The sequence below is a fragment of the Aedes albopictus genome, chromosome 1 (genome assembly GCF_035046485.1).
Source record: "Aedes albopictus strain Foshan chromosome 1, AalbF5, whole genome shotgun sequence".
Taxonomy (NCBI): Eukaryota; Metazoa; Arthropoda; class Insecta; order Diptera; family Culicidae; genus Aedes; species Aedes albopictus.
Genome location: NC_085136.1, coordinates 336,192,080 through 336,208,445, shown reverse-complemented (window position 1 = coordinate 336,208,445; position 16,366 = coordinate 336,192,080). Strand labels below are relative to the sequence as shown.

General features: G+C 44.9%; 1 protein-coding gene across 1 annotated transcript in view; it reads left to right on the top strand.

Moving 5' to 3' along the window:
• The window catches only part of LOC115264227 (DNA polymerase epsilon subunit 2), a 28,816-nt gene extending 12,758 nt beyond the window's left edge, over positions 1–16,058 (top strand). The window contains exons 2-4 of the mRNA XM_029867757.2: positions 14,387–14,837; positions 14,899–15,666; positions 15,730–16,058. Of these exons, the coding sequence (XP_029723617.2) occupies positions 14,387–14,837; positions 14,899–15,666; positions 15,730–15,993 (1,483 nt within the window). The 3' untranslated portion in view covers positions 15,994–16,058. The remainder of the gene's footprint in view (positions 1–14,386; positions 14,838–14,898; positions 15,667–15,729) is intronic.
• Positions 16,059–16,366: the final 308 nt, after the last annotated feature.

Sequence of the window (16,366 nt, the reverse complement as noted above, 5' to 3'; positions counted from 1 at the left end):
CAAGTTCTCCCAAGGTGCGAGGTGACGCACTACAGGTCTTGTTTAACCAAATTCCTTGTCCCTGAACTTTGAACTTGTATTTCAGTGATTTCTGTATATAATCTCAAATTTAAAACTGGTTCACCAAGTTCTCCCAAGGTGGGAGGTGACGCACTACAGGTCGTGTTTAACCAAATTCCTTGTCCCTGAACTTTGAACTTGTATTTCAGTGATTTCTGTATATAATCTCAAATTTAAAACTGGTTCATCAAGTTCTCCCAAGGTGCGAGGTGACGCATTACAGATCTTGTTAAACCTTATTCTTTCTCCCTACGCTTTAAAATTTTTCAGTATATTTTGTATTTAATCTCAAATTTAAAACTGGTTCACCAAGTTCTCCCAAGGTGCGAGGTGACGCATTACAGGTCTTGTTTAACCAAATTCCTTGTCCCTAAACTTTGAACTTGTATTTCAGTGATTTCTGTATTTAATTTCAAATTTAAAACTGGTTCACCAAGTTCTCCCAAGGTGGGAGGTAACGCACTACAGGTCGTGTTTAACCAAATTCCTTGTCCCTGAACTTTGAACTTGTATTTCAGTGATTTCTGTATATAATCTCAAATTTAAAACTGGTTCACCAAGTTCTCCCGAGGTGCGAGGTGACGCATTACAGATCTTGTTTAACCATATTCTTTCTCCCTAAACTTAGAAATCCTTTTTCAGTATATTTTGTTTTTAATATCTAGGGTGACAATGGGTATTATCGGCAGGTTTGTTCTCTTCGTCATGGGGGGTTTTTGTCAGCCAAATTGCCTGAAACTTGGCCACATAATTCAGTTTAGTTGGGAAGGATTTGAGATCAACTCTGAGATCCATAGGTTTCAAAAAACCCCCAAAGACGAAGAGAACAAAACGGCCGAGAATAGGCAATTTCCCCTAATTTAAAACAGGTTTACCAAGCTTTACCCATACTCCCTTTGTAGCGTTACGTTATTTGTGCACGATGCCTTGGTTGAGGAAGGTGTCATTGAATAACTGTGGAAGTGTTCTTAGAAGAGTAAGCTTTGTCCCAGTTGGCACGTTACGCCAAGAAGAAGGGCTTTCTAACTGCAGAATTTATTACCATACTTTCGATTTGCAAATTGTCAGCGATTGCGCACGTTTAAATTATACAGGAAATGTATGTAATGGCTTCTGGCCTTTGCCCTCAAAACGCTAATTTAATTTGATGAATGTTGATTTCTATTGGTAGGTATGAAAATCCAATCCTAAAAAAATGAGAAGCGAATGTAGAAAAATCGTTGGAACAAGTCGATAAGATAGATCCATATTTGCTGTATTTTCTCAGTCCTTCCCATTGCCCGTCCCGTCCGAAAGTGAAGATGTTCGTAAACTTAAGGTGAAACATCAAGAAATCCCTTTGCAATCTTGCATACAAACTTTAGAGGCACAAATCTGACGAACGAAGCATCGAACCAAGCCACACTTGTTTATCCTAGCTTTCCTCACTTGCAAAAAGAGGCAGCTTTTCCAAATCGAGCGCATTTGTTTACGAATTTTTAAGATTGGTGCTCTTGAAAACGTGAGTAGGGGTCCAAGTCGGCCATTGTGGCAGCCATATTTGTATTCTCTGAAGTTTCTCCTTAAATGAGGGTGATATATTGAAATCCAACGAAAGCTAACAATTTTGCTTAAAATATTTATTTAAAAACACGTACAATTTCTCTTCATCCGCTTAGTATTTCTTCTTGTATGATACACCACTACCGCTCTTATAATTCTTTCGCTCCACACCCGTAGCATTCCTTGATCGGAGCCGGCTCTCGATTCGTCATCGTTCTTTCGCGCCTCGAACACTGCTGACCCAGCACCTCAATCTCCGGGGGTCATTCCGTTCCTCGACGTGTCGCGATGCCATTCTGATTGAAGCTGGCGATTTAGGCATTATTAAAATATTTTTCTTCGAAGTGGTGGTTGTTCCTTCGTGGTGGGATATGCTTCTGCCTGATGTTGTCCCCGGGGAGTCCAAGCCTTGGACCAACACCTTTCGCTTCTCAGCCAATCACTCCAGTACCTCTCCGTCCCTTCTGAATGTTTATCCAATGGACAACTTGAAACGCAAATCCTGCCAGAAGCTTTCCTGTTTCGTTTGGTCCTCCCTTTAAATTTACACGGGAAGCGTTCTTGTCACTCCGTAGTTTTCACCGTTTTCACACGCGTTACACAATTACTTATTCGCATTAATTTTTTCGTTTAAATGTACACACAATAAGGAATTATTCCTTTATACCATTCCGCGAATTCAATCAACATCCAAACGTTTTGATTTTTTGTTTGTTTTTGTTGTCATGCTCGCAACGTTTCACACAAATCAGCTGTCAAAACGATCCTGTTGCAGCTTTACCGTAGTGAACCAAATTTTGGCACAACATAAAATATTTATACATATGAATTACTCATATTTCATTAAATTTTAATGAAAACGCTTGCATGTGATTTGTTTTATGAAAAACACAATAGAAATAAAAAAAATGCGCTTGAGAGCATTTCAAATATATCATTTATCGCGTAGCCAGAAACAAAAATATATAAAATACTGCATTCCTAAATTTGGAGCAATCACTGTAAAATTGTATACTCTATAGAGTCACCATCTGTTGGAATTTGATGGAACTTCCCATAGCTTCCATTAGTTTCCGATAGAGCTAATGAAAACTTGAAGCGCCTCTCGCGGTGGAATGTGTCGGAAACCGATGCAGGTAATCCATTAAAAGAAAAGCATGAATTATATACCTAAAACTTTTAATTTATATAAAATAACTAGGATCAAATTCATATTCAATTTTTTTTTCTCCGCAATTATTAACACCAACACGTCCTTGAAAATTCCACAATTCCAGGATTTTCAGCATAAACGGGTCCCCTCTTTCCAAGCACCGAATTTCAATGTCCTCCCGGAATTACCATCAAATCAGCAATTAAGTTTGAATCAGCTCCCTGGTCCGGCAAGAAACACCAGAAAAGCTAACCTTGTCCAACTCAAAAGCATTTCTCGTGATGAGCTCCTTCCAACAGTGCTTGTTGGCCTTCTGGTCGTCGCACACTCCCGGACTGGCCATGGTCAGCAGTCAGATTTTCACGTCGGCTCAACTTTCATACGAGCTTTCATATACAGCAAAAGGTACGCCACCCCGTGCATTCACGGAGAACGGTTTCCTGAGTAACTCCTCCAACTTGGTCAGCACCATCTTTTACCGTCACATCCGGCACGGGATTCCACATCGATAGCTGACAGAAGTTGAGCACATTCGGTAGGGAAAGGGGACTACCTCAGCATGGTAATAAGCGTGCTGTTTGCCTCCGACGCACTGTCGCCTACCGTGGTCGACTACTGGCTGCCGATGTGGCCGAAGCCGACGACGTTTTCGACTGAAAGGAAGAACAATTTATTTTTGTTTGAATTGAATCTGCGTAAGCCACGCTGATCAAAATACTTACCGCTAATGGTACGATAAGAATAGGCAGATCTCGGTCCGGTGAAGGAAATATATATTTTTGCAACCGGGCACTTACAAAATTGTGGATTGGATCCGGCCTGTCCGCGTCCGACGCTACTCGATTTGTTTTTTTTTTTGTGAAAATTTTCATGAGAGCAAGCACTTCATCGGATCCCATTCGTTCACACATACTGATGCATGCAACTACTTGCCAAATTGTTGAACATCAGTAGCATATAGTGAAATTCACGTATGTAAGTGTGTAATCCAAAACAAGCACTAACAATTTGGCATAATGTGGAATTATATTGCTACCATTGCTTACAAGATTTCATCTTTCTACCCTTCAACAATGAGTGTACATTACATTACATTGTTACCACTTATCATGGATCACATGAAGCGTTCTATATAATCCAATGCTTTGAGTTTCATGTCATTTGAAACTAAAACAACCATTTGTCATAGACTTACCCTATCAGAAAGAAGAAATTTATTGTATGGAGTTCAAGACAAATTGTAATTCTCTATGCGGGTAGTTCGACATAACATCCGAACCGACAATAAGTCTACTCTACCACAAACGGTTTTGACAGTGTGGTAGATGGTTATCGAGCAAATCACAATATGTGGAATAGGCGGTTAAGTTCAGTTACCATAAAAAATCGGCGATTTTCTCGAACAAAATTTTTCGTAAATAGTATGCCAAACGGTCGGTATACTATCCATTTTCTCGCACAATCCACTGTAAGACAAACTGTTAATGAACAGTTTAACCATAATGTTGAAGTAATAATAAATAACGTATGTGTAGCTATTAACGTATGGTTCTTTAGTGTATTTTAACCCTATATGAAACTGTGCTGTTATATTGTACCCATATATTTGAAACGAGTTTTCGGATTTTAATTGTTAAAAAATGAACAAAAAATAAAATATTCAAAAATAAAATGTTTATTTATGTTAACAAAAAAAAAATGCTGTAACGGTACTACATATTTCATGATAGATCTTATATACATATACCAAGTTTTAGGAAAATATATACAATTTTTGCTTTGTCTTAGATCTACCGGTGTTAACAATTCCCTTCGACGTTTCGATTCGGTATATTGAGCGAGCACCCGGATCTGTTTACTGGTTCCAATGATGCGTACTACAGCACCCGATCTGTTTTGTTCCGTTCGAAACGTGAACCACAACTCCTCCATAGCGCCAACCACAATCAAATCCCGGATGAAAACTCTCCCGTTGCGTTGTAATACATCGAACGGGAAACAATATCCAACAGCATCCGGGTATTTGCCGGAAGATCATACTTCTACGGCTCCTGGAAACTCTCGTTGAAATACGCCAATGGGAAAGCTGGAACTGAAAATAAAAAAAAAACAGTCGTAATAACTCAAATAATCGCGGTGTCGAACTTACCTAAGAAACCTTCGTGCAGCAGCCAACTTAGCAGATTCTACGGAGCTTCCACCGATTTGTAAGTAATAACACAATTTTTAGATTCTGAAGTTGGAAAACTAAATTATTCGACGTATTCAAGTCGCGATCACACGAAAGATTTTGTTTTTCTTTTTCTACAAAACTGTCAAACTGCAAATGCAAAGTTGTACCGGTCGGTACAGATACCAATGTACGCAACTGTTTGTCAAACTGTTGAATATAAGTTGCATACAGTATTGTGCACATGTGTAAGTGTGTTGTGAAAATATAATCTCAAACCGTTTGAGAAAAGGTCATTCAATATTGCAACCATGACTCATGATTTTCCATCGCTATATTATTTCACAATTTCTGCACAGTATATCATATTGTTACAACTTGGTATGAGTGACTCAGACCGTTCTTTATGATTAAATGCTTCTAGTTTCATATTTTTCAACAGAAAATCGCCTGTTTGTGGTACATTAATTATAACAGATAGAGCAGACATACTGTTTGGAGTTTATTACAAACTGTAATTTTCTATGCGGGTGATGTTTGGTGGAAAGAAACCCGATGTACATTCAGTTTTTATAATCTGCTGGTTCAGACATAGCGTGAAGACCGATACGAAATTCCCAGCCATCTGATAAAAATCGTCATAAACTGTCTGGTAGGATCTCCCGGGTCTCACTTAGTGGGGAAACCACCAACGCGTAAGGAATCTCCGCCGGTGTCCTCCAGGCAAGTATACTAGGTCCACTTTTGTACAACCTGTTCACTTCGATTATTACCTAGTTCCCTGAAAACAGATCTTTGTCGTTATTCGCGGATGATACGTCAGGCAGTCGTCTGGGCCGTGAGAGCGCTTGCGGCGAAGCTCCTACGAGGCCCGGAAATCCTCGCAGGATATCTCAGCAGCTGGAAGATCTGCATCAACGCAGCAAATACCCAGGTCATCCTTTTCCCCCACGCAGAATTGCCCAGATTTGACCCGCCTAAGGATTGTAAAATCACCCCGAACGGCAAAACGGTGGAATGGTCCATAAGGGGCTGTTTTACTTGGCGTGACCCTAGACAATAAGCTTATTTTCAGGCAACAGTTCAGAATAAGGGCCCATATAGCCGAGGCGGTAAACGCACGGGTATTCAGCATGACCATGCTGAGGGTGACGGGTTCGATTCCCGGTCGGTCCAGGATCTTTTCGTAAAGGAAATTTCCTTGACTTCCTTGGGCATAGAGTATCTTCGTGCCTGCCACACGATATACACATGCAAAATGGTCATTGGCAGAGGAAGCTCTCAGTTAATAACTGTGGAAGTGCTCATAGAACACTAAGCTGAGAAGCAGGCTTTGTCCCAGTGAGGACGTTACGCCAAGAAGAGGAGGAGTTCAGAATAAGTTTCTCCGGATGATTGTGAACGCTCCACGGAGGATGCGAAACTCTGAGATCCGCATCGTATGGCTGAAATAAAGACCCTCGATGAGCGATCTGGTGAGTCAATCAATAGATATAGAGCACGTTGCCGCAACTCTGACCAACAGGTCATCCGAGACCTCGTTCCCAATCCCTAGAATACCAAATTTTGTAAATAGTAGTTGTATATAATATATCAATTTGGAGACGAGATTTCAAGAACCCGAATCAATGGCAAACCTTCAGTAAACAATATGGCAGAACTCCTACAGAAGCTAGCTCAACCAACTCCCAAAAGTAATCCGGAGCAAATCGTAGAAGCACAAACAGACGTAACACTCTTCAAACCAGTTTGGCACATGCATTTAACGATAAATTCAAATTTCATTTGATTTCCGCGATCCTTTTACCAGAGGCGCTAGTGTTTGATAGCTTCGACGTTTGCCAGTGTACACGTTGCTGCATGATGCAAACGAAAATTACAGGCGGTTTGTGTACACGGAAAAACAGACTACCTAAAAAATACGTTAAATGAACGCAAAAATAAGTAAACCGCTCGAACTTTTTACCCAGCAGTGGGTTGTTTCCTCGCTCTCCCCTTCGCAATATTGTCAAAAACAAAGCGAGAAGCAGCTACCTAGCCGATAATTTCCGTGCGAGAAGTCAAATTTGGGTTTTTTGCCGTTTACCCAAAAGTGGCTTTATTTCAACCCACTAGCACAGACAAACAGACATACTACTCAAATCGCAATCATCGCACAATTTAACGGTCATTTTGAAAATATAGTGTGGTTCGGACTGTGCTCGCATGTGTCATGGTGGCGCTGCTGTGCCTACATCACCTCTCAATTTTGGAGAGAAATGAACGCGACGCCGATCAATGTTTACATAAAATGACTCGATCATGAACCTTCATTCATATTTTATGAATGGAAGACGCCACGAGGGAGTGGTCACCTGCTAAATTTTCACATCGAGCCGAGGGAAACAACACCTGCAAATGAATGCTTCGGATTGAGCATTATAGAGGGTGCTAGTGAGATGCCAAACGATGTTTTTGAAGCAATTTTCTTCTAAGTAGTATCACAGAGAACAGACATCCTCGCAGACATCTATCTTTGCTTTCTGCCTTGTGTAAAACTTTGTAACGGTCATATCAGAGTATGTGGTTATGCTCCCGTTGCGTGGCGCTAGCGTCCCATCACTTACATTGTTGTGTTGTCATTTTTGTTTCCAGTGCTCGCCGTTTTTGGCCGTATGGCGCTCGTGTCACTCTGTGGGCTAGTGTATTTTAACGATGAACACTGCCATCGTGGGGTCAAATCGACTTTATATGTGGGGCAGCCTCCGTTGGTGGCGTTGAGGTGCACTTAAATCCTTTACACACGATTTCGACGTATTTTTGTTCGAGCTTAAACGTCTGTTCTCTGTGGTAGTATGTCTGTTTGTGCCAATACCATACACGGACCGTAACATAGACGGTTCGAAAATACCGCATACTGTTCGAATTGTATCCCGAATGGGTGGTTAAGCACATCTTATGGTTATCGTTTATGCGGGCTGCTACGCAAACTGACACGTTTGGAACTGGAAGATTGTTCGTCGGTGGAAGAGTACGTGAACGAGATAATGTCCACAAGCCACAAGCTCGAAGAAATCGGGTTCAAGTTGCACGACGAGTGGCTTTCGCTAATCCTACTGATAAGTTTACCGAGGCGGTATGAACCCATGATCATGGGGCTTGACGCGTCTTTAGTCCAATTAACGGCGGATGTAGTCAAGTCGAAAATCCTGCAAGACGTGATGTGTGAAAGAGACGAAAGATCAGGACATTCTGCCGGAGCGTTGCTGGCACGCAACAAGAAGGAGAAATCAACTTACGCTGCTTCAAGTGCGAGAAGGTAGGTCATTTCGCATCCGATTGTCCACAGAAGTCGAAGGCCGTCTCTGGTCGTCACAAGCAGGCGGCGTTACTGGCACTGTATAAGCCGGTGCAGCAGACGGAGAGCTGGATCCTAGATTCCGAATCCATTTACGTGGCCAATGCAGCGGAGATCCCAGTGGCGGCAGTTGGAAGCGTGAAGCTTACCGCCAGTGTAGAAGGTACGTACACCGATCTCGATATCGCTAACGTTTTATGTGTTCCACATCTCGCACTGAACCTCTTGTCGGTGAGCGAGATTTGCAAGAAAGGGTATCGAGTCACGTTTACCTTCAAAGCGTGTGAAGTTAAACACGAGTCAACAGGCGACGTCATTGCCACAGCGAAACAGATGGATGGTCTGTACAAGCTGGATCTTGTTGAGCGGAATGAATCGTTTGTTGCACAACCGTGTGGCAACCTGGAACTGTGGCATAGGCGATTGGCGCATCTCAACATCGACAGGGTCAAGCGGTTGACCACGATGGCCAGTGGTATCGAAATCCACGGATCCACAATGCCGAGCTGTGTACCATGTGTCGAAGGGAAGCATCGAAAGCAACCGTTAATATCGAGTGGAGCTCGGGCGAAGGATGTACTGGAGTTAATCCACTCAGACCTGTGTGGACTGATGGAGAAGTCGTCGCACGGCGGCAGCAAGTACTGGATCACATTCATTGACGATGCTACCAAGATGACGTTTGCGTACTTTCTGAAATCAAAGGCCGATGCGTTCAGTGCGTTTCAAGAATGTATGGCCTACGTCGAAAATCAATCTGGAAAGAAAATCAAATGCTTGAGAACTGATAATGGATTGGAGTACATATCTAGTCCAGCAGTTCCAAGATTTCCTGAAGAAGAACGGGATACGCCACGAGCGGACAGTACCGTACAACCCGCAGCAAAATAGTTCGTCAGAGCGGATGAATCGTACGATTGAGGAGAAGGCACGACGTTTGCTGGCGGACTCGGGGCTCGATAAACGTTTTTGGGCAGAGGCTGCATCCACGGCAGTGTACCTTGCCAATCGATCTCCGACCAAGGGCAGCCCGGCAACACCATTGGATATGTACCCAAGGAGAAGAGGAAGAATTGGGACGCAAAATCCATTCCCTGCGTTCTGGTTGGTTACGCGGAATATACCAGGGTGTACAGAGTGTTTAATCCGGTGACAGAACAAGTTTTCGTTAGCCGGGACATCATTATACTATCGGAGGCCTGCCAAGCCGGCCACGCTGAAGCGGAAGTGGCACCCTATTGTGAAGATACCGGTGTGATCCTCCAGAGTGATTGAGCGAACGACTCGGTTCAGACCGAACCAGCTGAGGTCGTCGAAGACACGGATACGGAAGCAGTTGAAGATTCGGAAGCAAGTTGTTTGGGGGAAGAAGCCGTTCAACCGTCTGCGCTCCGTCCGCATCCAACTCGAGACAGTGTTCATCCTACTCCGAGGCGCAGCGAGAGGGATCGCCATCGACCAGGCAAGTATTCTGATTATAAGGTCACATACAGTGTCCTGCCCTAGAAACTTGTCTCTTCACAGGATTGTGGCAGCCAAGCGGGACGATGCCAGCGGCTTTCAAGAAGCATCGCGCTCCCGTCACATCCCAAAGAAGAAGATGTTGGTCTGCAACAAATTTCTGAGCACAGTGACTGGGAGCGCTTAGTCACAGGCAAGTATCCTTTCGCATCCGTAACAAACAGAAAACTTTCCGAGGCATGTCCACAGAGTCGACAGAGGCATGTTCACAGAGTCCACAGAGTCGAGATGAGCCAGAAACCGTTGAAGAAGCGTTGGACCGACCTGACGGTGGTCGATGGGTTAACGTGATGGAGAGCGAGATCCGTGCGTTGATCGACAACGATACATGGCGTCTGGTCAATCTACCTCCAGGACGGAAGGCGTTGAAGAACAAGTGCGTCTTCAAAATCAAGACGAACGCAGATGGCTCCATCGAACGATATAAGGCGCGACTGGTGATCAAGGGCTATTCGCAAGTCAAGGGCGTGGACTACCAGGACACATACTCTCCCGTCGTCCGTTATGCAACATTGCGTTACCTCCTTGCATTGGCGACGAAGCTGGACCTCGAAGTGCACCAAATGGACGCGGTGACTGCATTCCTGCAGGGCGACTAAGATGGAGCAGCCAGAAGGGTTCCGTGATGACAGGGCACCAATGAAAGTCTGCAAGCTGCAGAAAGCTCTGTACGGCCTGAAGCAAGCCAGCAGAGTATGGAACCGGAAGTTGGACACGAAACTCAAGCAGATGCGGTTCAAGCGGTCGAAGTTCGATAGCTGCGTTTACCATGGGATCGTTGCAGGAAAGCTCGTCATTATAGCAATATACGTGGACGATTTCCTCATTCTTTCGAACGATCAGCGGTTGGTGGTCAGTATCAAGCAGCAGCTAAGCGCCGAATTTGAGATAAAGGACTTGGGACCAGTTAAACAGGTGTTAGGGCTGCGGGTGACCAGATTGGACGGCGCCGTGGCAATCGACCAGGAACACTATATCGACCAGCTGTTGAAGAAGTTCAACATGATCGACTGTAATAATGCTCCTACTCCTCTGGATGTGAACCACCGAGAGCTAGTTGGTGGACTTCAATTCGTTGTGCAGTGTTCAAGACCGGACATTAGCCATGCGGTAAGTTTGGTCAGCAGTTATTGCAGTAATCCTGGTTCTGCACACTGGACGGCGGCTAAGCGGATACTGCGGTACCTACCTGCCTCGACCACCGAGGCAGAATACATGGCTCTGTCAACTGCAACGCAAGAGGCCATGTGGTGGAAAGGTTTCTTGTTCGATCTCCCAGGAACGAACGATGCTTTGGTGATTCATTGTGACAACAAGAGCGCTATCAACTTGGCGGAGCGTGAAATTGGCTACTCAGCACGTAGCAAGCACATCGACATCAGGCACCACCATGTCCGGGAACAGGTCGAAGCTAAAACCATCAAGTTGGAATACGTGGCGTCAGATCTTCAGGCGGCGGACATCCTTACAAAACCATTAGCGGGTCCGAAGCATATTGAAGATAAGACGAAACTTGGGGTTTACAAATTTAGGCTTAAGGGGGGATGTTAGCATAGTAAATAAGCCTTGCTTTTTATGTGTAGAAATAAATCATTCTTTGTTCGCTCCTCTAACCGACCAGTCGAGTTTACTCTGCTATCAGAAGGTTTGGACTCCTGGACAAGTTGACATCCATCAAACTTGAAGAATCCGAAACGTTGGAAGATGACGTGGATCAGCTTGTGACGACGGCGAACGATTTGAGTGAAATAGGATTCGAAGTCAATGATCAGTGGCTTGCTTCTACTCAAAATACCTAGAAATTTTGAGAACTCGTAGCACCACTACTACAGCGACGCTAGAGCTTCTGCAAAAAACTTTCGCATGATACGGCAACCCACATAGTCTTGCCACGTCTTGCGTTCGACAATGGTATCCAGTTCGTCAGTGACCGTTTCAAGCTTTTCTGTGATGCGCCGTATCACCCGCAATCGAACGGTCAAGCAGAACGTTTCGTTTACACCCTTAAAAGAGGACTGAAGAAATTTGCTGAAGAGGCTTTTAGACGTTCCTATTCGTTTACCGGTCAACCAACATCAAACACTTCGGATGGTAAATCTCCTGCAAACTATTCCTAGGACGGGCGATGCGGACATCCCTACATCTTTTGAAGCCGGTTTCTTCACGTCCAACCCTGATCAACGAAAAGCAGATCAACCATCGAAGGCACGGAACGGTCGAAAGAGCTTTCGCTCCGGACGGCCTGGTGTACGCGCAAGTACATCTTCGATACAAAACCGAATGGGTAGCAGGACAGGTTATTGAGCGCAAGGACTCAATGGACTACACTATGGACTCCCTTTTGAACTTCTCATCGACGAATTTCAAATGCAAATTTCAACACCAGTGGTTCCGGAAAATCTGCTAGATGAACTGATTCCCGACGCTGCGACAACTCCTGCTGATGAAGACGATGCAAATCAGGACACGATGACGAATGATGAGCTCAAGGTTCCATACGAAGTTCCCACCAGTATTGATCCGCCAGAACCAGCTCGACAAGGAAGATATGGCAGGTTACCAGCTTGGCTTACGCTCTACGATCTATCCAGTATCTGGCATAGGCTATCCGGGACTCCCAGGTCGTGTATGGCGCTCTTGATGGCTGACACTGTTGAACGCGGTCTTAACGTATAGCGTGATAACCGCGCGATAGCTGATTTTCCTTCGCTTCTTTTGGAGCGCTAGACAGGTCATCGATGTTTTTCTCACCGAGCAATCACTCCAAAGCGTGAGGCCAGCCATCCGCGATAGCTATTCCGTATTCAACACTGTTCCGAATCGCCAGATGGTCACTATGCGTGAACTCATCGTAAAACCTCCAGTTTGAGTTCGGGTTTAACCCTCTCTTTCCCATGGTAGCACAGGTGATCCACTACTTTGCACTGTTCATTTAACTCTAAAACAAAAACGAGCAGAGAATTTTTGACCAAATCTGGCATAATAGTTCATTAAACATATACAAACATCTGACGAAAAAATGGGAATGATCTAACTTATCCTGTATTTGTATGAACAGTGCAAAGTAGTGGATTACCTGTGCTACCATGGGAAAGAGAGGGTTAAATCCGGACTCCAAAAGGTCACATCGATGATGGACTCTGTACCGTTTCTACTGTAGGTATTGCCGCCGACGTCCAGCCTCTAGTGATGATCGAGAGGTTGACCCATACGATCGCCCAGGCGTTGAAATCTTCACCAATGATTACGGGACACTGCTGAACTGGAGGCCGACCAGATGTACAGATCGTTGCTAAGTTTGCCTTATCCTCATCCCAATTTCCATTGTCGGTGGATACGGGTTCGTCAGCAAAAGGATATATCTGAACTTTACTTCAAGACTTCGTCATATCAACTGTAGTGCGGCCTTACAGTGATTTACAGTGATATGTGACCTGCACTATGGTAGACTGTTGCGATCTCCACGTGTACCTGGGACCTGGGCAGCTATGCCGTTGCATGGTCCGTGTTTGTCCTTGTGTTCTAGCTCAAAGCGGTGCCAGGTCACTTGTGCAGAGTTGCTTCCGGATCTGCGGGGTTTTATAGCGGCTCAGTAGGGTCTACTGTTGAGCTTACGTCACGCTTAGGCTTTCTCCGCTTTGGATACCTTGGTACAAGAGCTCGGTCGGCTCCCAGAGAAGCTCCAAATGTGTTAAGTCCACACTGGTGTGTGTATAAGGTTCGCTTAGGAGATAATACTAGACTTGCATCTCAACTGTCATAACCTGTAGATCTGAGGTTCTGAACTTTTGGGTAGTTAGGTTGATCTAGAATACCCCTGAAGAATCTTATAATGGTTCAAAAGATTCCAAGTCGAGCATTAGGGTAACATTTGGACGGTACTATACTCATCTTGTAGTTTGTGTGGAAAGTTATCAAATGTATGAACGGTATGAACACTCCATTTGAAGTTAATAGTATTGCACATGTTGACCCGAGTGGTCAAGGCGAATTTGTCATCCCACTAAAAAGACGACTAAAACCTTCCCTGTTAAAACTACTACTCCTCATTTTATTCAAATTTTAAACCTTATATATAATTACAATTTTTTGGTTATTTTTTCTCCCCCCACTTAACTTAACTTAAGCGCTTAGCGTCACATTCTCCGCTCTCGCTCTCTTTACTAAAGTACCAACATTCTAGTACTTCGAAAAGCGCGAGAGAGAAAGCTCGCGTCTCTTACTTAGTATCTAATTGGAAGCGGCTAGAATGCTTCCTTATATGAGTCACATGTTTTATTATGTTATACTCCGGTAGTTATGCATTCTTTTTGGCTTAACGTATGCCAACTAGAACAGGTATAGACCTGCTGAAGCAAACTAGGTCACCCGCTGACCAACTACCGCGTATGATTTGTTTATTTCGCTTTCGCGCATGTCACATATGATGATGCAATAATTTAAATGTACCGTATGTAGGTAGCTACCATCCTAGCTTGAGTCTTGCTCATGATGATGCAAATGATCAGTTAATGAAAGCAAATAACTAATGAATAATGAATGATTAATTAATCAATTAGGCTATGGTTGGTTCAGTATGCTTTCACCTATTTTATCCTCACAGTGAAGCCAGCAACTACCTCGCCGAACAGATCGCCCCTCTCGGAGAAGCGGCCCGCAAACGATGGCTGCAGGACATCGCCAGTCACGTGCAAGGCCAAAATCTGGACATACCGGCCGTAGAGAAAAAGCACATCGAACTGGCCATCAAGGAAGCGAACAACACCGGCCTGGAGGACCACGAAACCATCTTCAGCGTTATCAATGCATTTGACGTGCCTCGGTTCCGTTACAACGAAGAAAAGAAGCAGTTCCTGGTGGACGCGGGCCGGAGGGGCTATCTGCCGGGACCGAACGTCAAAGCGGAGTACATTCGCGAGCGATACCTGATGCTGTGGCAGAAAACGTGCCGACACGAGATGTTCAACACCAGCAAGGTTTCCACGATCGGTGATGTTAGGAAACTGGTCCTGAGGAAGATCGAACTGCTGCTGTCGACTTCCAAGATGAAGGAGGTAAGATTCGATCGTGAGGTATGAGGCTGTGAATGCCGTTAACGAAATTGATTTGTTTCAGGTGGTAGTACTCGGTCTGCTAACTCAGCTGACCGAAGGCAAGTTCTACCTGGAGGATCCCACTGGCGTAGTCCCGATCGACCTTAGCGAAACGGTCTTCTCATCCGGATTGTTCTGTGAGGGATGTTTTGTCCTGGTTAGCGGGACCTATAACGATGGAACGCTCAAAATAGACGAGCTGGGTTTCCCCGTAACGGAACTGGCATCCAGCAGTCGAGCCTTCTTCGGTACGGTCAACACCTGGGGAGGTCGGTCCAAGAATCTGCTCAAGTATTCTAGAAATTTAGCCGAATTGGAGGCGAATTCCGGTGAGGACAGCATTGTGTTCTTGGCTGACTGCTGGTTGGATAACCCGATAGTGTTCGAGAAACTGACGCAACTGTTGGCCGGTTATGATCAATTTCCACCCCGGGCCATAGTGTTGATGGGACCGTTCAGCAAGTCCAGTGAGAATCCCTACACCTTGAAGCAACGATTTCAGGCTTTGGGCGAGATTCTAGCCTCCTACGAGTCACTCAAGAGAGAAACCGATGTGGTCCTAGTGCCGTCCTCCGAAGATCCCACTATTGCCAATATCCTACCGCGGCCACCACTGCCAGATCATCTAACGGCTGACCTAAAGAAATACTACCCACGGCTGATCCTGGCAACCAATCCATGCAGGCTACAGTACTGTACCCAGCAGATCGTAGTCTGCCGGTCGGATCTGGTGACGAAACTCTGTCGTAACACCATACACTTTCCCAAGAGCGGTCAACTGGCGGATCACGTAAGTTCCCACTTCGTATGTAACGCTTCTACAATGATTTAACCTCCATTTCGTCTCCCTCAGTTCGCTCGGACTCTCATCAGCCAGGGAACGCTCGCACCGCTCACCCCCATAGCATGCCCAGTGCACTGGAACTACGATGCGGCGCTGTCCCTGTACCCCCTGCCGGATCTGATCGTCATCGGCGATGCCTGCCAGGGTTTCCAAACGACCGAACAGGGCTGTACGGTGCTGAACACCGGATCCTTTCCCAAGTCCAAGTTTGGCTTCAAGGTGTACATACCGTCGACGCGGGTCGTGGAGGATTCGCAGATTCCGGAATTGTAGGAAAGGGAGGCGATTGTTGGACACAGGAATCGCTCTGCGTTATAATAATAAAGTACATAACAATAGGTAATGAGTTGAAAGAATCCTTTTTTCTGTTTGAAGTGCTGGCAATGGAGGTCTTTCATAGAGAGATACATATATTTATTTGCACAATATCACAATTACGATAACTAGCATTCTAGCACCTAGCTATTTCACCGCTATCTGGGAATGGACACTCGTTTGTTGCACTGCATTGGAACGCACACGGGTTGAGATCAAGCTGAGCCAAGATCCAACTCGCCTCACGAATAGGTATAACCCTTGTGTCATGGTTATCCAACAAACCATGGCAAGTAGACGACGATCATCATGGTAGTGACCACTTCCTTAT